Consider the following 21,687-nt stretch of genomic DNA (forward strand, 5'->3'; position numbering starts at 1 on the left):
CCAGCCACTCTGGGCGGCTTCCAACAAAAGATTAAAAATACATTAAACATCAGTCATTAAAAACTTCCCTAAACAGGGCTGCCTTTAGATGTCTTCTAAACAGGTAGTTGTTTATTTCCTTGACATCTGAAGGGAGGGCGTTGCACAGGGTGGGTGCCACCACCAAGAAGGCCCTCTCCCTGGTTCCCTGTAGCTTCACTTCTCGCAGGGAGGTAACCGCCAGAAGGCCCTCGGAGCTGGATCTCAGTGTCTGGGCTGAACAATGGGGGTGGAGACGCTCCTTCAGGCAGGGACGTAATAAGGGAGGGCAAGGGGGCGGTCCGCCCCGGGTGCCACCCTGGGGGGGGGGGTTACAAGATGGTCCACTGCCTCCCCCCAGCTGTAGAGTGGCCAAGGGTACAGGCACCAAGTGTGCGGCAGCTCATACAGACAGTGCTTGAGTGGCAGCCCGTACAGTTTGCCCCGCCCCCGGTGCCCCACACCGGTTGACTTAGAGGCTTCCTCCGCCTCTGCCTTTAGGTATACAGGACCGAGGCCATTTAGGGCTTTCAAGGTCAGCACCAACACTTTGAATTGTGCTCGGAAACGTCCTGGGAGCCAATGTAGGTCTTTCAGGACCGGTGTTATGTGGTCTCGGAAAAGACCCTACAAGGCTGTCGTCTAGATCAGCGATGTCCAACACGTCGATTGCAATCTACTGGTTGATCCCTGCAAGGTTTTGGTAGATCACAGTCGATCGTTGGCCCCCTTCCGGCCCCAGCCCCTCTCCCTGCACCGGCCTCCATTTGTTACAGAAGGGAAGCCGGAGTTTAGAAAGGGAGGCTGTTATCTGGCCAGCGATCGTGAGGTCAGTGGCTGCTTCTATTCCTCCCTTAGAAGAGCTGCACAAAATCCCTTAGCCCCCCAAAAACGGGGCATATTCCCTCCCCCAAAAAATCTCCACAACTTTGATCTGAACCCCTAAAAAATGGGTCAATTACTGCCAGATTTTAATTGTGAAAGTAGATCACAGTCTCATGGGAGTTGGCCACCCCTGGTCTAGACAAATTGATGTCCTCAAAGGCAGCTTCATGTGCCCAGTTCAGAGATGTAAATAAGGCTTTTCTTTGATCCTTCCACATTTGCAAACGTCAATGACTTGAAAGCAGTTTAACTGGAACGTAACCCCCGCAACTGTTTAGTGTGTGTGAAATTCCCAGTGCATTCCTTGTTACACTGATGCAGCTGCGCTGGCTGGGGCTGATGGGAGTTGTAGTCTGGAAGCTCCAGAGGGTACCAGATTGGCGAATGCTGCGCTGGCACCTCTATAGCCTGCTGAAATGCCCAAACTCTCCGGCCTCAGAGTCGATGCATGGGAAATGGTGGCTAGGTATTTTGCAGGCAAGGACCTTGGGTTTGGGGCATCTGCAATGCTTTTAAACTTGCAGCCCGGGGTTTTGGTTTCTAACAATCTATGATGTAACTGCTTTAGAAACTTTCTGAAGAAACCAGCTGTGAGCTGAAGGAAAAGCTTGACGCCAGAGCGTTCGTCGCCTCAGGTAGGAAACTTTCTGGAATGTTGCGTTTGCAGCAGGTTTGTCATGTAGCATGGCAGGAACTGTTACCGTTCCCCGTTGTGGAGAAACGTTCGCTGCTGCAGGGTGTGGATTTGACTCTGCCGCTGCGTAGGGCGGATTTCCAGAAATGCCAGTTGATGCAATCAGTTCTCAACTGAAGAATGCTGTTGGGTGTGCTCCCCGCTTCCCCTTCTAGGAAGGCTCCAAATGTAGAAATCTCTCTCTTCCCGCCCCCTCCCTATGTTCTTAGAATCACAGGTCCTGGTCAAAAACTTTGAAATAAACCTGCAGCCTTTGTGCACCAAGTTTCAAGAGACTTTGCAGCTTTACGATAAGGTAAGATATAGGAAAAGGCCGCAACATCAGAACTTTTCCAAAAAATTCTTCTCCATCTACATATTTTTTGGGGGGATCATCAGATTATCCTGTCAAATGTCTAGGATATGGTTTATATAGGGCTGTGGGGTACTGTTGTGGTGGTGTGGGTCCCTGGCATCCTTGTCCCAGCCCAGTTTCGGACACGGGTGCGAATCCTGGGTGTGAAAGCATTTGTCCTTTTGCTGTGCAGGTGACCTCCTGCAGCGACTCCACGGAGGAGGAGCTTCTCCACGTAAAGAACCGGCTGCTTAGCACTTTCTCCTGGATGAAACAGGAGCTGGACTCCCGAGCGATCAAGAGCAACGCAGACGCGGCAACAGCCACGGACAGCCCCTCGCCCTGGCAGAAGCGCCTTCAGGACAGCGAGACCCGCTCTCTCCTGAAGCATTACTCCGACTCGCTGCTGAACATGGTCCAGAAGAAGCTGGAGGAAACCCACAAGGCGGACGTCGCCTGAATCGCCCCAGGCAAGGGATACGTCTGCCCCGACCCTAAACAAACTTTATTGCGGCGCTGAGCTCAAGAGAACGTGCCCATTAACTTCCGTGTGACTCCTGAGGAGTTAACAGCAGTCAAGAAGGGAACAGATTAGCGTTTATAACTCTAGTCTCTATTTCCTGTGCATCCACACACACACACACACACACACACACACACACACACACCATTTTCTCCCTGGAAGCCAATACTGACAAGTTGGGTTTTTTTAGCTTTTCCCAGAGACCTCTTACAAAAAACATTCTTTATAAGAATGTTTGCAACAGCGGTTCTTAAACGTTTGCTGTTTTTTTCTTGGTTTTGAGAATTAATAAAATTGTATTAGATTTTGAAAAGTGTGTTTGTGTGTGTGTTGATTGGGACTCATTGCTGAGTGAGCAGTCTTCATCCCCCTTCATGCTTTCCAGATCTGCTCCCAGATTTGTGGGGGCACACAGAGAGCTGCGGGGGGGGGGGCGAGAGGAAGGTGAAGTCCTATGCAACAAGCAGGAGTTATATCCTGCTTATGGACTTTATATGAGTGTGTGGGGCTGTAACTCAACAGTGGAGCATTGCAGAGCCAACTTCAGGCAGGTCTGAGAACTACCATATTTTTCGCTCTATAGGACGCATTCCCCCCCCCCTCCAAAAATGAAGGGGAGATGTGTGTGCATCCTATGGAGCGAATGCAGGCTTTCCCTGAAGCCTGGAGAGAGAGAGGGGTTGGTGCGCACCGACCCCTCTCGCTCTCCAGGCTTCAGGAAGCTATCCGCAAGCCTTCGGAGCTTGCAGATAGCAGCCTGAAGCCTGAAGCCTGAAGCCTGGGGAGCACAGTGCCAACTCCCGCTGCGCTCCCCAGGCTTCAGGCAGCTATCCGCAAACCTTCGGAGCGCTTCTTGGCTTCTGCCAAAGCCACGCGCAGCCTCTCCCGGCTGAAGAGGATGTGCGTGGCTAAAGAGGAAGCCAAGACAGACAGCGGGATGGATCCTGCTCGCTGTCTTGACTTCTTTGCTCTTTGGGGCTGGGGGGGGAAAATAATTTTTCCCCCTTTATTTCCCCCCCTGAAAACTAGGTGCGCCCTATGGTCCGGTGTGCCTTAGGGAGTGAAAAATACGGTATCTTTGAAACCCTGGAGAGTTGCTGCCAGTTAGTGTCCACAGTACTGAGCTTGATGGAGCCATGCTCTGACTTGGTAGAAAAAAGACAGACACGGAACCGAGAAATTGCACAAAGCAAATTAAATACTGTGAAAATCCCTCAGACGAGAAGTAATCGACTAGAAATATTACCTTATGGAAATAAACCAAATAGTAAAAATCAAGTTTAAGGAAAAAATTAGAAAAACCTAAAATTGAGCAAAGCCTTAATGGGATGCCGACTACAAACCTCATTTCACTGAACTATTATAATACTTCAGAATTTTTGGGAGTTCTACCCCCTTTTTTTGAATTTTGGTCATTTAAAGTTTATGATTTTTCTATTTCCTTCTGAGGAAACTGAATAGTTCAGAGAAACGAGGTTTGTAGCCGGCATCCCGTTAAGGCTTTGCTCAATTTTAGGTTTTTCTAATTTTGTCCTTTAACTTTTTGATTTTTACTATTTAGTTTATTTCCATAAGGTAATATTTCTAGTCGATTACTTCTCATTTCAGGGATTTTCACGGTATTTCATTTGTTTTGTGCAATGGTCTGACTTGGTAGCTTTTGACATTCCTAGCAACAGCTGACTAGGACTGGACTCGGGGGGGGGGGGCAGCATGATCCTACACTTCTTACCATGAAAAGAGAGATTGAGACTAGACGGATCTTTGGTGTGCCTCAGGAGGGCTCTTCCATGTTCTTAAGACCTACTGTTGAGAAGAGAACATTTATTTCTTTTATTTCCGTTATCTCTTAAAAACATATGAAAGCAGCTTACAACAAACATAAATCTATAACAAACAACAACAAACATAAATCTATACAGTAAAGAAGTATTAAAAATTAAGATCGGATATCAATTCACTATTGAGGTACAGTGTATTCTCAACTGCCTGCGTAAACCTGCTGGGGGAAAAAAATTTCAGCAAGCATTTAAAAGTCAAAACAGAAGGCTCCTGCTGAATCTCTAGTGGCAGAGAGTTCCACAGGACTGGGCCAATGACAGGGCCAAAGTCTCGGTTCCTTCTTGTTGCCAAATGAGCCTCGCCAACTCGGGGAATGACCAGTTATGATCCCAGTGATTGAGCTGGGATATAAGGGTTCAGGAAATTCCCCCAGTTAGGCTTGACCAAAGTTGTTCAGGGCTTTGTAAATTAATACAAGGCTCTTGAACTCGGTAGCAGATGGAAATATGGGATAGTTATGGAATAAATATGGAAATGGGAGGCGTGAGGGACGGGATGGAATCTCCTGGAAGATGGCCGGGCTGTCTTGTCTGGAACCCTGATCAGGAGCACGTCCCACGGCCACTTTCTGCAGCAGCTCCCGGTTACAGTCAAGGTAAGACCTCGGTTGAACTCTCCAGCATGGTTTGTTAATCAAAATCCGAGAGAGAGAGAGAGAGTCGGCTGCATAAAATCAAACTGCTCAGAAAGCTGTCCATGGAAACAGGTTTATTCAAATCTGAGCGAGACATGGAAATGTGGCTCTGTTTGAAAGGAGAGATTTGTTTGCTTGCGAGCATCCGGATCAAGTGCTGGAAAAACCCACCAGGAACAGGCTGCCCAAACCCCCCCCCCCCCCACTCCCAGGCTTGCTCACAGGGTGGGCCTTTTCTGTGGTGGCAGGAAAGCATTTCTCTCTCTTTTGAAAAAAAATAATTTTTATTAATAATTTCAACATAACAAATGATCAAAAGCATATCATCCTCATTCCCCTCTTTTCCCCCTTCTCCCCTCCCCAAGACGAAACCCCTACAAGACTTCCCTCAGCTCTTATCTCCAGTTTTTCAACACATATTATTATCTGTATATTATGAAATTGTAAAGATCCTTAAATTATCTATCTATTACATTAACAATAATAAATTTGTGTGTTACAGATAGGTAGCCGTGTTGGTCTGCCATAGTCAAAACAAAAAAATTCCTTCCAGTAGAACCTTAAAGACCAACTAAGTCAGTTCTTCGTATCTGAAGAAGTGTGCATGCACACGAAAGCTCATACCAAGAACTGACTTAGTTGGTCTTTAAGGTGCTACTGGAAAAAAATTGTGTGTGTTTATTCAAAACCTGCCAAGGAGTCCAATTCATTTTGTTGGTTATTTTAAGTAATTTGTAAAAAGTTCCCATTCTTCTTTGAAGCCACCGTTGTCCTTGTCTCACAGTTTGTATGTCAATTTCGCCAGTTCTGCATAGGCCATCCATTTCCCCTGCCACTGTTCTTTTGTCGGGATTTCCTCGTTCTTCCATCCTTGTGCTATTAGGACTCTTGCTGCCGTTGTCGCATACATCAATATATTTCTGAATTTCCTTGGCAGGTCTTTTCCTGCAATCCCTAACGGAAGGCATTTCTCGTACCCAGCCTTTGCCAACATGGTTCATTGCAGGAAATCAGAGCTTGAACATCCTGTATGGCAGAACCCACCATTCTCTCATGGGCTTCACTGTTGAACTGTTCCAACTGTTGCGTGTATGTCCTAAACTCTAGTTTATCACATAGTTATTTATTCTTACAGCACCTTGTTTCTCTAATAACCTGTCTATTTTGCAAAAATAAATTGCTTTCATGCTGTAGCATTATACATACATGATTACCCATGGCTCTGGCCAGCACTCTGATCCCAATACTGTGGTACTTCAGGTTACAGACGCTTCAGGTTACAGACTCCACTAACCCAGAAATATTACCTCGGGTTAAGAACTTTGCTTCAGGATGAGAACAGAAATCGCGTTTTGGCGGTGCGGCGACTTTAGCTAAAGTGGTACCTCAGGTTAAGAACAGTTTCCGGTTAAGAACGGACCTCCGGAATGAATTAAGTTCTTAACCCGAGGTACCACTGTATATCTGTCCTGACTGCAGTGTTACAAGATGCTAGAAGTGCCTGGCTACTTAACCTTTTCGCTTGCTCTGTGTAGTATTAGTATCTTCCGCTAGTGGTGCTCCTCTGGTTGCAAGTGTTGGTTAAAGAACAGTCTTACATTGGGTCAAGTCATAGATCCATCTAGTCAAATGCTGCATGTCTTGACAGCAGTAGACCTCCAGCATTATGGGTATAGATTTATTCTGTGAACCGCCCTGAGACCCCCAGGTATAGGGCGGTATATAAATTCGATTAATAATAATGATAATAATGGTGCGCTCCTCAGAACACACCGGGGACAGGCAAAGATCTAACAGTGGTGTGTTGCATTAGTGTGCAAAGGTTACTTTTTTAAAAAGCTGCCCAATTTTCCCCAGTCATTAAATTCTACGCCAACTGATGGTGTTTTGGTGGTGAACAGGTTGGCCTTTTTCAATGTCCAGTTTGATGCATGTGATTGAGCATTGTTGCCATCGAGTATCGGGTGAATCGCCCGTTTCCTGCAGCTGTCCTGTTCAAAGAGACAAGCCGGCTAACCGTCCTCGACTCTTCCCTCTATAGCGAAGTGCAGAATTTGCATAGAGAGGATGGAGATCTCTTGTTGCCTTTGCAGTTAGGAGCACAAAGTATGCAAAGGAGCTGGAATTCGGTTCGCATTCAGAACACGCGCACACACACACCTGCCCCGCAACACTAATTCAAATCGCGAGATATCCAGTGTCGCTCTTGTAAACAGCCCAGCCTCTTTCACACTCGTCTCCAGAATCACAACCTTTGCTGGACTTCAGCGGAGATTTTGGATTCGGCTTCGCAGCAGATGAGAAGGTGAGTGGTTTGAATTCTGGGTGCCTGTTCCTGCTTTTGCTGGAAGGTAGCTGGGTGTTTGGATGAGAAACGGGTTGTAGCCTCTTATCTGGAAAAGAAGCAGAGCAGGAGAGAATCTTCTTCTTGTTGTTTAGTTGTTAGTTGTGTCCGCCTCTTTGTGACCCCCTGGACCAGAGCACGCCAGCCACTCCTGTCTTCCACTGCCTCCCACAGTTGGGTCAAATGCTGGTAGCTTCGAGAACACTGTCCCACCATCTCGTCCTCTGTCGTCCCCTTCTCCTTGTGCCCTCCATCTCTCCCAACATCAGGGTCTTTTCCAGGGAGTCTTCTCTTCTCCTGAGGTGGCCAAAGTCTTGGAGCCTCAGCTTCAGGATCTGTCCCTCAGGGCTGATTTCCTTCCGAATGGAGAGGTTGGATCTTCTTGCAGTCCATGGGACTCAAGAGTCTCCTCCAGCACCAGAATCCAAAAGCATCCATTCTTCAGCGATCAGCCTTCTTGATGGTCCAGCTCTCACTTCCATACATCCCGACTGGGAAAACCATAGCTTTAACTATACGGACCTTTGTTGGCAAGGTGAAGTCTCTGCTTTTTAAAGGTTTGTCATGGCTTTTCTCCCAAGAAGCAGGCGTCTTTTAATTTCGTGACTGCTGTCAAAGTGCCAAAGTCCCGCCGGGGAATCTCAAGCCCACGGTTGTGCCAGCCATGCCTAAATCTTTCCTGGTCAAGCGGCGAGTTTCGACGCGACTGGCATCCCGGGATTGGGGAGAGCTCTCTGACCAACTTCGCGGAGACTTGTACATCCCAGGTAGGTGTGCTAAATTTTTTTGTGTTGCCTTCAACATGAAAGTAGAAAAGAAAAGAAAAAAAGACCTAAGGAGAGAGAAAGCTGAAGAGGAGAAAGAGGGAATAAAATATTAAAGAAACATAATGAAAGATAAAAGGAGTCTTGTTCTGCAGTCCAATATGGTATTCACTCATTAAGATCCAACCATTCAACACTCTATAATTCAGTATTTTGTCAATCTTCAACAGCAGATATTGCAAGTTCCTTTTCTCTTTCATGCAAAAAGTCCCTTAGAAATTTCCAATCCTTAATAAGAGTCAGTAATGAGTTTTCTCTCATTAAACACGTTGACTTTGCCATCTCCGGGGAAATTATTATCATTATCATTAATTTTTATTTTTATTATTTATTGAACTTACATACCTCCCTATACTCAGGGGTCTCAGGGCAGTTCACAGAATAAAATCTAGATATAGAAGCACAAAATACATAATCAAAATAAAAACAACAATCCGATAGCCCCCCCCCCAAACACACACCCACACCCCCCCACACACATTTTAACAGGGCATAGGATGTAAATCAGATTAACCAAAGGCCTGGTTAAAAAGGAATGTTTTTGCCTGGTGCCTAAAGGTTTATAATGAAGTTGCCAGGTGAACTTCCCTGGGGAGAGCATTCCACAGACCGGGAGCCACTGCAGAGAAGGCCCCGCTCTCGTGTTGCCACCCTCCGGACCTCTCAATGCCCCATCCTGTTTACCAAAGCTTTTCCCCTCCTGAAAGTGCTCCTGCCCGTCATGAATCCCAGGGCAGCAAATTTCTTGCAACTGGGGTGGGTGGGAATGCAAGGGCCAGTTGTAGCCCAAACATCTGGCTGCCCTTGCCCTGGGGGCCCACAAGTCTCTTGCCTTAACATGCCCGGCTCCCTGGAAGCATGGGCTGCAAGAACATCCTTGGAGAAGGGGGGTTCTTTTTAGTTCTTCCCAGGGCCAGATTGTGGTTTTATCCGGCCCTCAGCCCCTGAAGGTAATGCCCTTGATATGTCCAGCTGTCCTTTGACAACAACAAACGGCCGCTGTTTTTTGTGTTGAATATATGCTATATGGCAATTTCTGGTCCTAATAGGTATCTAAAGCCTTTTGCACATCACAAAAGATGTTTTTATCAAAGTAATTGTTGAACTGAAATACAATTAAGAAATATATTAATAGTGAAATAATTACTAAGCTCTAACTTAAAATGATTTTTTATTCACAACAAACTGAATAATGCAAACACATTGGCATTTGGCAATAACAAAAGTTGCTTGAGAAACACAATTTACAAAGACTCATAATCTAGTCTCTAGAAACTTGCTAGAACATAATAATAATAATAATAATAATAATAATAATAATAATAATAATAAAAAATTAATACCCTGCCCTCCCCAGCCAAGGCCAACATGAAATAATAATAGGTGTAAATATATGATGCAAACTACTAATAATTATAAATGGCAGAATGTGGGCACCCTATATATTTTGTTGTTGTTTAGTCGTTTAGTCGTGTCCGCCTCTTCATGACCCCCTGGACCAGAGCACGCCAGGCCCTCCTGTCTTCCACTGCCTCCCGCAGTTTGGTCAGACTCATGTTCGTAGATTCGAGAACACTGTCCCACCATCTCGTCCTCTGTCCTCCCCTTCTCCTTGTGCCCTCCATCTTTCCCAACATCAGGGTCTTTTCCAGGGAGTCTTCTCTTCTCATGAGGTGGCCAAAGTCTTGGAGTATATATATGGAAATGAGCAAACCAGTGATATTTTAGGGAGCAGGCTAGCAGGCGGGGGCCATGACTTGCATCATAGGAGCCTACACAACACAATGTTGGTTTTATTTTATTTGTTTTTTATCTTCTATTTTGGAAATGTACACCCAGGGTTTTTTTCCTTTAATTTTTTTTGGCACCCCCAAGAGAGTGGGGTCCTGAGCTAGAGCTTGTTTAGCTTATACGTAAATCCGGCACTGGTTTTTCCAGAAGGCAGCGTGGCTCAAACCCTGGCAGACCCCAGACTCCTCACAGGCGGCTCGGTGAATGTGTGGGAAAGAACCCACGCAGGGGACTTCCTCCAAGGCGTCGCTCAGAGCCCGTGTCATCCTCAACTGGGTCCCGTGGGGAAATATCCCAGGAGCAGCAAGGTAAGAACCCAGGAAGATCAGGCCAGCTGTTCTCACAGTGGCCGGCCAGATCAGGGCGTCTTGAATTGTTCCAGCTTTCCAATTCCGAAAATGAGGGGTGCTAAAAAGTTGAAGCGTGACCTGGGGATTCGAAACATGTTTGGGCTGAAATAATATGATTTTGTTTGGCTGGGTACGTAAAATGCGTGCAAAAGTCACAGAACCCATAAAGAATGATTGAGAGGTGCTTGCAGTTATACATTATTCAGGTGGGTAGCTGTGTTGCTCTGATGCAGTCAAAATAAAAAATAAATTACAAATTGTCTAGTAGCACCTTATAGACCAACTAAGTTTGTTCTGGTATAAACTTCCGTGTGCATGCACACTTCTTCTGTTTCAGTGTAATTAGGTATATATTATTGTTATTTAGCATTACCTGAAATCTTCAGAAGGTAGCATAAAGATAATTTGGTTTTCCAAAAGCAGTTGATGTGCTTCTTTATCCAAGATAAATGTCGCAAAAAAAGGTGCTACGTAACACCCACCCTGCGTACATAAGAACTCAGTCACTTAGTGTGGCAGAACCAACACTTTGGAACTCCCTGGCAATGGATATCAGCCTTAACTGTATTCTTATCAGCACCTGCTGGAGACATCCTTATTTAGACAAGCTTACCTAGATGTTTTCAATCATGTAACGATAATTCTATTGCCATTTTCATAAACTGCTTTGAGGTTTGTTTCCTGCAATCGAGCGGTTTATAAATTATATGCAATAAATATTGGAGCTCAGTCGGTAGAGGATGTTCCACAGGGAGGGCGCCACCACCAAGAAGGCCCTCTGCCTGGTTCCCTGTAACTTTGCTTCTTGCAGGGAGGGAACCTCCAGAAGGCCCTCGGAGCTGGACCTCAGTGTCCGGGCAGAAAGATGTGGGGGGGAGATGCTCCTTCAGGTATACTGGGCCTTTGAGGCCGTTTAGGGCTTTCAAGGTCAGCACCAACACTTTGAATTGTGCTCAGAAACGTACTGGGAGCCAATGCAGATCTCTCAGGACTGGTGTTATGTGGTCTCGGCGGCCGCTCCCAGTCACCAGTCTAGCTGCCGCATTCTGCATTATTTGTAGTTTCCGGGTCACCTTCAAAGGTAGCCCCACGTAGAGCGCATGGCAGTAGTCCAAGTGGGAGATAACCAGAGCATGCACCACTCTGGGCAGACAGCCTGCACACAGGGAGGTTCTCATCCTGCGTACCAGATGGAGCTGATAAACAGCTGCCCTGGACACAGAATTGACCTGTGCCTCCATGGACAGCTGTGAGTCCAGAATGACTCCCAGGCTGCGCACCTCCGCAATTGTATGAAAAGAAAAATGAATCCAATGGCCATGCTGGCTGAGACTGATGGGAGTGGTAGTTCCAAGCCTCTGGGTTGCATAACGCTGCAGCTCCTCCACGTTCGTCTGGTTTGCAAACTCCCAACCTCTCCCGCTTCCTCCCTTTCTGCTCCGTCCAGGGCAGGAGTTCTGCAGCGCCGCAGTTCCAGTGCTGCGTGTGCAGCAAGTCCTTCCCTCTGCAGCGCATGCTGAACCGCCACCTCAAGTGCCACAGCTCGGTCAAGAAGCACGTCTGCAGGTACTGTGGCAAGGGCTTCAACGACACCTTCGACCTCAAGAGGCACCTGAGGACGCACACAGGTGGGGACCTCACCCTGCAAGGGCCTCGGCTCTTGTTGCTCACCTTGGTGGGGAATTTACAAACATAACATCCATATTGACCAATGCATTGTGTTTTGTTGTTGTTGCTGCAGGAATTTATGTATAGGTTGGGGGGGGTTGCCCCTCCAGCAGATATCCTGCACATGCAGCCCACTACCAAAATCAGCACAATCACTTTTGTGACTTTTGTGATTTGTCCCCACAAAGCACTTCATTCACAGTTTAATCCTATCTATTCAAAGGGCCTTTGCTGCACGATACCAAATGTAAGAATTCACTGATAAATGCATCTATGTACTGGCTCACAGGGAAAACTTCAAAAATTCATATAGACATGTGAGCTCAGCTCCTCAGCAGCCCCTCTGCCTGAGTCATAATTTCTGGCCTCCTGATACCTGAGTGCCAGACAGGAAGCCATTCCAGAAACAACAAACCCAGTTGAAGACAAAAGGGTGGGATGAACTTGGCTGGGAAATGTCTCTTTTGTTACACTTGATGGGTGTTTGGTGGAGGGCAAGGGGAACCATGGGGCAGGGTCCAGGATGCTCAGATTACGGCCACCAGACCTCCCCTTTCATGATGTAACCGTGATGTATGAGTGATGTAGTTTTGGGGGGGTGTAACATGGGGATTAGCAGCTAATAAAAGTTTGGGTTCTCTTTTGTTGGGGGCTTCCATCTTGTTCCACCTGGTGGCAGGTGGGAGTCCTGTGGCGACAGTCTTCAATCAAGACCAAGCCGACTGGCTGCTGTTCTGCTCTGGTATTCCTGGCTGGGGTCCTTGTTTTTTGTCCAAGGGAGCCCTCAGATTTCTCCGTTAACATTGTAAATAATTTTTATTAATTTTTCTTTAATAACACTCCAGTTGGTAGAATATAAAATCTTGCCACCACAATACAAATAATAAAGCCAATTATACATTTCAAATTACATATTTTTTAAAAACTTCCCATGTTCTGGCTGGTCAGGAGAAAAAAAAATATTTATTATTCCTGCTTTTTCTCTCTTGTTTATTCCCAATATCATAGTTCCGATCTTAATCCTTTGTCTTATCTCAACAGCCACTGGTGTGAGACTTGTAATCGTATTTAACAAATCTATATGGATATTGACCTGCAAGAGGAATTTTATTCTTCCTGTTGTTGTCCGTCAATTATTTTCGGCGCAGTCCCCCCCAGAGGCCCCTTTTTTCATTCCACCATCTTATCTTCCAAGATTCTGGCCTGCCTTTCAGCTTTTCTTTGTTTAATTAAAATTAAGACACAGCGACCCTTCAAGTCTTTTAACGAACTGATGTTTTCCCAATCCGAATAGGGGTCTTCCGTAGGAGGCAGTACCATGAGGTATATTTCACAGTTAGTAATTGTTTGGTTCCTCTACAATCCAAGCTTTGCTCCCCGCAATGTATTGTATCACAGAATCGCAGAACTGTAGGTACCTCCAAAGGTCATCTAGTCCAACCCCCTCTTGCAATACAGGAATCTCAGCGAAAGCATCCCAGAGAGATGGCCACCCAACCTCTGCTTCAAAACCTCCAAGGAAGGCGAGTTCACAGCTTCCCGAGCGAGGCAGTCCCGCTGTCAAAGAGCTCTTGCTGTCCGAAAGTTCTTCCTGGTGTTTATTCAAAATCTTCATTCCTTTTTTGTTGGGAAACCCTTTTATTTACATGAGAGACACAACTCTTCCCAAATCCCCTTGTTGTTGTTGTTTAGTCGTGTCCGGTTCTTCGTGACCCCCTGGACCAGAGCACGCCAGGCCCACCTGTCTTCCACTGCCTCCCTCATGTTTGTAGCTTCGAGAACACTGTCCCACCACCTCGTCCTCTGTCATCCCTTTCTCCTTGTGCCCTCCATCTTTCCCAACATCAGGGTCTTCTCCAGGGAGTCTTCTCTTCTCCTGAGGTGGCCAAAGTCTTGGAGCCTCAGCTTCAGGATCTGTCCCTCCAGTGAGCACTCAGGGCTGATTTCCTTCAGAATGGAGAGGTTGGATCTTCTTGCAGTCCATGGGACTCTCAAGAGTCTCCTCCAGCACCAGAATTCAAAGGCATCCATTCTTCGGCGATCAGCCTTCTTGATGGTCCAGCTCTCACTTCCATACATCACTACTGGGAAAACCATAGCTTTAACTATACAGACCCTTACTTCAGAGGAATGAACTGAGAGGAGTGGGTGGCCCCGATTCCAGGTCGGCTGTGTTGGAATTCTAGCCCGTTCAGAGGTATGTGCCTATCTGTTCAGGCACCGGCTGAATTCCTTAGACCTCCCTCCGGCGACTCCCGGCAGGAAAAACATACGAGGTCCGTTCCGGCGATTTTCCTCAGGCTGTGAGAAAAACACACCAACTGCTTCTCCTCCTCCCTGCTCCCTGCATATCCCCAGGGAGGGGAATCAGACACAGACAGAAATGTAACTACATGCTTTTATTCCTGTCTTTAGCAGTCATACAGTAAAAGATGTCTGCTCTCTTCAACAAACAGAGAGAAACTCCAAAACTCCACCCATGTACATCCTGTACAGGTCATATGACATCCTGAGCTCACATCCTGTGCTCAATAAGGAGAATGGACTGCCCCTTCGTTTTCATGGCAACAGTCACATACTTCCTGTTTGGCTTTCCAGCCACAAGCAGCAGACTGAGCTGCTAGAGCCTTTGCTTGCTGCAGCATTGCTGCTTTAGAATAACATACTCCCCCTAAAGTATCAATGCGTGCTGCGAGCAAAGCGTCATCCAGAGAAGAAAACAAACAGTTGTTATACTTATAACATTCCCCTGTTGTTTCAGTTCCACCCTTGGAACTACCCGCCATTGGTTTCACCAATGTACCTCTCTGGTTGTGTGACTTCCAAGGAATGAGTGCTTCTGCATTACCTTGGTTAACAACTCTCTGTTGTGTCTTTGTCTCTGACTCAGACACAGCTTCAATGTGACCTTGGTCATTTACAACAGCAACAGCTAAGTTAGCAAACTCTTGTGAATACCTCTTGGGTGGTACACCCTTCGTTGCTCTCTCAGACCTACGTAAGAGGTGCTGCTCTTCTTTGCTTTCTGGTTCAACCTTTGGACTCTTTGGAGAACCAGTACTAAGCTTAATCAGTGGTTCACCCTCCTCTTCTGAGGGTCTAGTCTTTATGTGAGATTTCCTCTCAATGACTGTGACAACTGAGCTGTCTGAGCTATCGCTGTCATCATCAGTACTACTGAACTCAATAAAATCAACATCATCATCATCATCATCATAATCATCATCTCCTGTGGGAAATGTGTGAACAATCACTCTCTCCTGTTCAGGAGCACTCTCTAGAAATTTTGTGAGAATCACCTTTCCAGATTCAGACAAAATTACTCTGTAGAGACCCTTTTCATAACCCACAAAAATGCCTCTGGCATTCTTTACTCCACCCGGAGCTTCTGTTCTCACATGAGACCCAAACACCTTGAAATGAGCAACAGAAGGTTTTCTGTGGAACAGTCTCTCAAAAGGAGAACTTCCCAACTCTTTTGAAAACTTTCTCAACCACGTATAACAAAATGACATTAGCGACTCAGCCCAGTACTCATGTGACAGATGTGAACTAAGCAATTGCGCTTCCATTCCCTTTTGCAATTCTTTGTTCACCCTAACACAGAAACTTCTGTTCCAAGCTTCTTCGGAACTAGCAATTTTGTGTCTTATCCCTTTCTTCTTCAGGAACCTCTGGAAATCCTGTAAAAGAAAAATTGGCTTCTCATCTGTGCAAAGACAATTTATGTCAGCATCATGCATATTTTTAACCTTGTCACAAAACTCTTTAAACCTTTCTAAGGCTTCTTGCGGTCTCTCCAAAAGATAAATCCAGACAAAACCTGTAAAAGAATCAACACATATTAGGTAATACTTTGCATTGCCTCTAGATGGTGCTAAAGGACCAATCACATCAGCATACACCCGCTGAAATGCCCTGTTGACCCTCGAGGTGACCTTCTTGGTGTTCTCCTTGGCTACACCTGCAAAAGAAATCATGTTAGAATCACAAGAATTACATTCCATGTAATCACTTTGATCAAATGTCAACAAATACAGTCCATCTTTCTCTTTGGCAGAAAGATACAACTCTCCATCTTTGTAGATCTCACAGTGTTGATCATCATAGGACAGTTTTAGTCCCTTCTTGGCAATCTGCGAAACGCTGAGCAGATTGTACTTCAACTCTGGAACCAAATATACATTGTTTATAGTCAAGTTCAGACTTTCAAAATACACAGTCCCAATTCCGGTGGCTTCCAGCTCTTGACCGTTGGCCTGTTGTACCGCGAAGCTTTGCTTCTTAAACGTAAAAAATAGTTCTCTGTGTCCTGTCATGTGAACTGTGGCTCCAGTGTCCAAAACGAAAGAATTCCCCACTTCTGGTGTGGCTTTTAGGGACATCAAAGCCTTTGCAGTCTTTGCCTTTGGCTTGGTGTGACCTTTGTCTGACGCCTCAGACTTTGTGGAGCTTCCCTTGGCTCCTTTCTGCTGACGTGGCTTCTTACAGTACCGCTGAAGATGCCCAGTTTGCCCACAATTGTAGCATCGGACAACGTTCAAAGCTACAGCGTTTTCTCCAGTAGCTTCAGCAGTGGGGGTGTCAGAACTCCGTTCTTGTCTCCCCCTGTCCTTGACTTCCAGGGCGGCAAGTCTGTCATGTTCATTCAGAACGACGGCAAAGACCCTGTCCGACGTTAGATCAGCTGCTGGGAGAGACCCCAGCTGACTGGCAACTGTTTTGTAAGTCCGATTCAGACTGTTGATCACCATGAAGCAAAACACTTCCTCATCCAGACGGAAATTGCGTTCCACCATCTGCTGACGCAGAAATTTCATTTCCGTCAGGTGCGCTTGAACATCTCCATCAGGCGCAAGCCTCAGGTTGGTCAGCTTCTCAAAATACAGCAACGCTGAAGAACCTGCATCTCTCTGATGTGTCCTTCTCAGCGTGTCCCAAACATCTTTCGCGTGCTCTAAATGCTGTATGTGAATAAGCTGAGAGTCTGCCACGCACAGAATTATAGCTGTTCTGGCCTTCACATCCTGTGACTCCCAAGCACGCGTTGGTGCTGCAGGGATGGGGTTCTCAATCACCCCAAACAGTCTCTGATTCTGCAGCAAGGCCTTCATCTTAATGGACCAAGATGCATAATTGTCACTGGTCAGGAAGGGTGGAGAAGGCAGGCCTCCCCCCTTCTTGGCATCCATTTTGAGTCCTTGCATTGACTCTCAAACACAAGCCTCTAAAATCCAAAAGCTGGCTTGTTTACACTCTGTGCACCTGGCAGCTATAACACTGGCCGCTTTGGAAAGTCCCTTTCCAACAGTTCCTTTGGGCCTAAGTCAAAACATAGGCTGTTTTGCCTCTCTGAGGCAAAGCCTGACTTCCAGCCCTCTCGTGAAACTGGCCTTCGTTGCTAAGCAACAGCATTCCTTTTCTTGGACAGGATTAACCACAGGAATGTTTGGAATGCAGAGCTCTTCTCTCTCGGAGCTGTTTTTCCCAAACCTTGCTCCCTTGAAGCAGAGAATGAATCAACCTGCATTCACATCTCCAAGCCCGAAAATCACATACCTGGGCTCCGTTGCTTGGCTTTCAGCTTCTTCTGGTCAGCTTCTGGCTGCAGAGAATCAGCTTTCTCACCTCAGGCCTCCATGGAGCGATGAATACAGCAGCTCTGTCACTCTTTCTGCAGACTTCCATGGATCGTAGAAACCATCCTCTGCTACCACTGTTGGAATTCTAGCCCGTTCAGAGGTATGTGCCTATCTGTTCAGGCACCGGCTGAATTCCTTAGACCTCCCTCCGGCGACTCCCGGCAGGAAAGACATACGAGGTCCGTTCCGGCGATTTTCCTCAGGCTGTGAGAAAAACACACCAACTGCTTCTCCTCCTCCCTGCTCCCTGCATATCCCCAGGGAGGGGAATCAGACACAGACAGAAATGTAACTACATGCTTTTATTCCTGTCTTTAGCAGTCATACAGTAAAAGATGTCTGCTCTCTTCAACAAACAGAGAGAAACTCCAAAACTCCACCCATGTACATCCTGTACAGGTCATATGACATCCTGAGCTCACATCCTGTGCTCAATAAGGAGAATGGACTGCCCCTTCGTTTTCATGGCAACAGTCACATACTTCCTGTTTGGCTTTCCAGCCACAAGCAGCAGACTGAGCTGCTAGAGCCTTTGCTTGCTGCAGCATTGCTGCTTTAGAATAACAGGCTGTGCTTAACGGGCTTGTAAGTGACGAAGAACTCTCCCAAATAGTGACCAATCATTTCAGGCTTGATTTCCACCTGGTTGAAGGTCTTCCCATTGTACACGCCAACCATGCTGCCTGTCGGAGTGTCCTTACGCCCGAGCTGAAATGGCTCTCCTCTTTGGACGTGTCTTCGGGATCCATCAGGCTCTCCTCCGACGGTGATTAATGACCTAAGCCTTTGATGAGGCTTCAGGCACGTTCCCCCGTTACGCAGAGTATCCAGACAGCAGCAGAAGGAGCCGAAATATGTGCTACATCGCTACGTTTATTAGTAACTACGCAGGACAGAAAAGAATATGCATCTGCTCTCTGTGAGAGTCAGGGAAGAACCTGGAACAAAGAAACAGGAAACCAGTAACATCAACATCCGTCTCCCGTGAGACTTCCAACAGTCTGGAATGTAAACAGAGTCTTGTGATTCCAAAAACTGCACAGTGGCATAACAGAAATCTAACACTGCCTACCATTTCCAGAAGGATAATCATGTATTGCAGGTGGATTTTGACCACCTCTGCCTTCTCCATGGGCAGGGCCCCTTTCTTGGCCTTGCGCAGCTGCTTCAGGAGGGGGTCTGCTTGCGGCGCAAGCCAGGGTTGAGCCGCCACCGCCGGCGGGCGCTGTACAGCTGCATCAGCTGCTCAGAGGACATGTTGAGAAGCTGGTCCAGGTCAACACCCTGATAGGTGAACCTCCAGAAAGTACACTTCTTCTTTTCTGCTCCACTTCCGCCATCTTGGCCGCAGTCTTCTCCAGGAAAAGGCCGAGATCCCGCGCGGTTTGCTCCTAGTGAGAGCCCAAAATCTTCATTCCTGTAACTTGAAGCCATTAGTTCAAGTCCTACTCTCTAGTGCAGGAGAAAACAAGCTTGTTCCCTCCTCCATGTGACAGCCCTTCAGATATTTGAAGATGGCCATCATATCTCCTCTCAGCCTCTTTTCCAAACTAAACATACCCAGCTCCTTCGACTGTTCCTCATCAGGCTTGGTTTCCAGACCCACGATCATCTTGGTTGCCCTCCTCTGAACACCTTCCAACTTGTCATTACCCTTCTTGAACTGTGGCACCCAGAACTGGACACAGTATTCCAGGGGTGGTCTGACCAAGGCAGAATAGAGGGGTCCTATGTTGATCTGGACACTAATAATCATAGTTTGGAGGTCCCAAGCCTTAAGGAAGTCAGACTATCCTCCACCAGGGCCAGGTCCTTCTCAGTGATGGCTCCGACCTGGTGGAATGCTCTGTCCCTTGAGTCTAGGGCCCTGCAGGATTTAACCTCCTTCCATCGGGCCTGTAAGACAGAGCTATTCCGCCTGGCCTTTAATTTGAATTCAGCCTGATCTTTTATTTCCCTTCTCTTTTATGAGCTCTGAGACCCCACAGCTAATTCTCCCCTGGCCTCCTCGCTGGCCCAAGCAGGACTAATTCAGCCAGCTAGCCCTGAGGATTATCTAATTGATTTTTGAATTTTATTGTTATTCATGTTTTTATACTGTATTTTATGCTGCTTTTATAATTAAGTGTTTTAAATTTGTTGTTAGCCGCCCTGAGCTCGGTTTTTGAACCGAGAAGGGCGGGAATAGCATAGCTTTAGCTAGGGAATAGAATAGCATTAGCTTTTTTTGCTGCTGCATCACACTGTGGACTCACGTTAAGCTGGAGCCCCTAGATCCTTTTCATGTGTCTCCCCCATTTCATATTTGTGCATCTGGTTCTTCCTGCCAAAGTGCAGACCCTTACATTTGTCCCTCTTGAAAGTCATTGTGGTAATTTGGGCCCAGCTCTCCCATCTGTTAAGGTCATTTTGAATCCCCAAAACCGTATCTTCTGATCATCTCATGAGGCTCTCCTTCGTGTGCCTCCTCCTCAAGAGGTCCACAGGGTGGCAACAGAGAACGGGGCCTTCTCTGCAGTGGTTCCTTGTCTGTGGAATGCTCTCCCCAGGGAAGTCCGCCTGGCGCCTTCATTACACACTTTTAGGTGCCAGGAAAAAACGTTCCTTTTTAACCAGGCCTTTGGTCGACCTGAGGGACATCCTTTGCCCTTTTTAAAAAAAAAAATATGGGGGGCTGCTATCAGGTTGTTTTTATTTTGATGATGTATTTTGTGGTTTTATATCTTGATTTTATTCTGTGAACCACCCTGAGACCCCCGGGTATAGGGCAGTATATAAATTCAATATATAAAAATAATTTCTCCGGAGATGGCAAAGTTAACGTGATTAACGAGAGAAAACTCATTACTGACACAGGTGAAACTCAAAAAAAAAAAAAAAAAAGAAAATCGTGGAAAAGTTCATTTATTTCAGTAATTCAATGCTATTGAAGCATCCTGGTCTTCCATAACACCTCAGCAGTGCCACAGGCTGATCGCATTCATGCCACACCGCATTGAGGCAGTAATTGATGCAGAAGGGGCCCAAACCAAGCCCTGAGTACATATGCATGCTTCTACTTCTCAGAGGTCCAGTATTGCTCTATTTGCAATCCTTGTTTTGCTGATTTCATTTAATATTCTAATTTTCTGAGATTGTTAATTTGGGGTTTTCATCAGCTGTACGCCATAATCATCACAATGATAACAAATAAAGGCTTGACATATCTCGCTTTGCATGTCATGAGTCTATCTCATATATCAGTTTCACCTTTTAAGTTGAATTACTGAAATAAATGAACTTTTCCATGATATTCTAATTTTTCGATCCTGTATTAAGGATTGGAAATTTCTAAGGGACTTTTTGCATGGAAGCAAAAATGAGTATGTGGAGTTGAAGATTGACAAAACACTGAAGTGTAGAGGTTTTATTATTTTGCGGTTTTATATCTTGATTTTATTCTGTGAACTGCCTTGAGACCCCTGGATATAGGACGGTATATAAATTCAATGAATAATAATATAGGCCTGTCCACCTGACATTTGTTCCTCCGCAGGCATCCGCCCGTACCGCTGCTGCGTCTGCGACAAAGCCTTCACCCAGCGCTGCTCCCTCGAGTCGCACCTCAAGAAAATCCACAGCATCCAGCAGCGATACGCTTACCGCGAACGCCGCTCCAAGCTCTTTGTGTGCGAGGAGTGCGGCTTCACCTGCAGCGGCAGCGAGGAGTACTACGGCCACGTCCGCCGCCTGCACCCCAGCCACGGAATCCTGGCCAGAGGGTTCCAGAAGGTGGTGCCGCCCGACCTCCACCCCAGGTTCCACGTCCTCTACCCTTCCGCATACTGAGGCCCAGAGGCCAGGGCTGAGGAAGCTGGGCAGCAGCAGCACTCAAATCCCATGTAAGGAAAACGGGGGAGTAGAAAAACTAGCCAAATCATGCATTTGGAGTACGCTGCCCATGCCAAGAGGGGACTGTGCCAATTCTGCACCTCTTCTAAGTGTTGGGCGTCTCGCCCAGCCCTGCCTTGAGATCTACGTTTCTCAAAATTAGCTGTTACCAAAATATGCGACAGTCTCAGAGGGCTAAAAATGAGTGTAATGAGTGGCGTTTTGTCGCATGCCGCCTCGCGGGGCCAATATTGGTGGCGAGACAGAA

The 21,687-nt window shown here is 46.6% G+C and overlaps 4 protein-coding genes across 5 annotated transcripts in view; 3 read left to right on the top strand and 1 right to left on the bottom strand.

The window, feature by feature from the left end:
* The window catches only part of WDR62 (WD repeat domain 62), a 28,139-nt gene extending 25,372 nt beyond the window's left edge, over positions 1-2,767 (top strand). For both annotated transcript variants that reach the window (XM_083753613.1, XM_083753614.1), the window contains exons 28-30: positions 1,472-1,538; positions 1,807-1,892; positions 2,125-2,767. In XM_083753613.1, the coding sequence (XP_083609739.1) occupies positions 1,472-1,538; positions 1,807-1,892; positions 2,125-2,391 (420 nt within the window). In that variant the 3' untranslated portion in view covers positions 2,392-2,767. The remainder of the gene's footprint in view (positions 1-1,471; positions 1,539-1,806; positions 1,893-2,124) is intronic.
* Positions 1-21,687, bottom strand: part of LOC310851588 (sphingolipid delta(4)-desaturase/C4-monooxygenase DES2-like) — a 113,460-nt gene that overhangs the window by 66,560 nt on the left and 25,213 nt on the right. The gene's annotated exons all lie outside the window — the stretch shown is intronic.
* Positions 1-21,687, top strand: part of TBCB (tubulin folding cofactor B) — a 122,850-nt gene that overhangs the window by 25,340 nt on the left and 75,823 nt on the right. The gene's annotated exons all lie outside the window — the stretch shown is intronic.
* Positions 7,840-21,598, top strand: OVOL3 (ovo like zinc finger 3). Its single transcript, XM_083754282.1, has 4 exons — positions 7,840-8,041; positions 10,037-10,197; positions 11,687-11,867; positions 21,085-21,598. Exons 1-4 carry the CDS (start codon positions 7,939-7,941, stop codon positions 21,375-21,377), a joined length of 738 nt encoding a protein of 245 aa, XP_083610408.1. The 5' UTR covers positions 7,840-7,938; the 3' UTR covers positions 21,378-21,598.

The sequence above is a fragment of the Podarcis gaigeae genome (assembly GCF_964106915.1).
Source record: "Podarcis gaigeae genome assembly, chromosome: 8".
Taxonomy (NCBI): Eukaryota; Metazoa; Chordata; class Lepidosauria; order Squamata; family Lacertidae; genus Podarcis; species Podarcis gaigeae.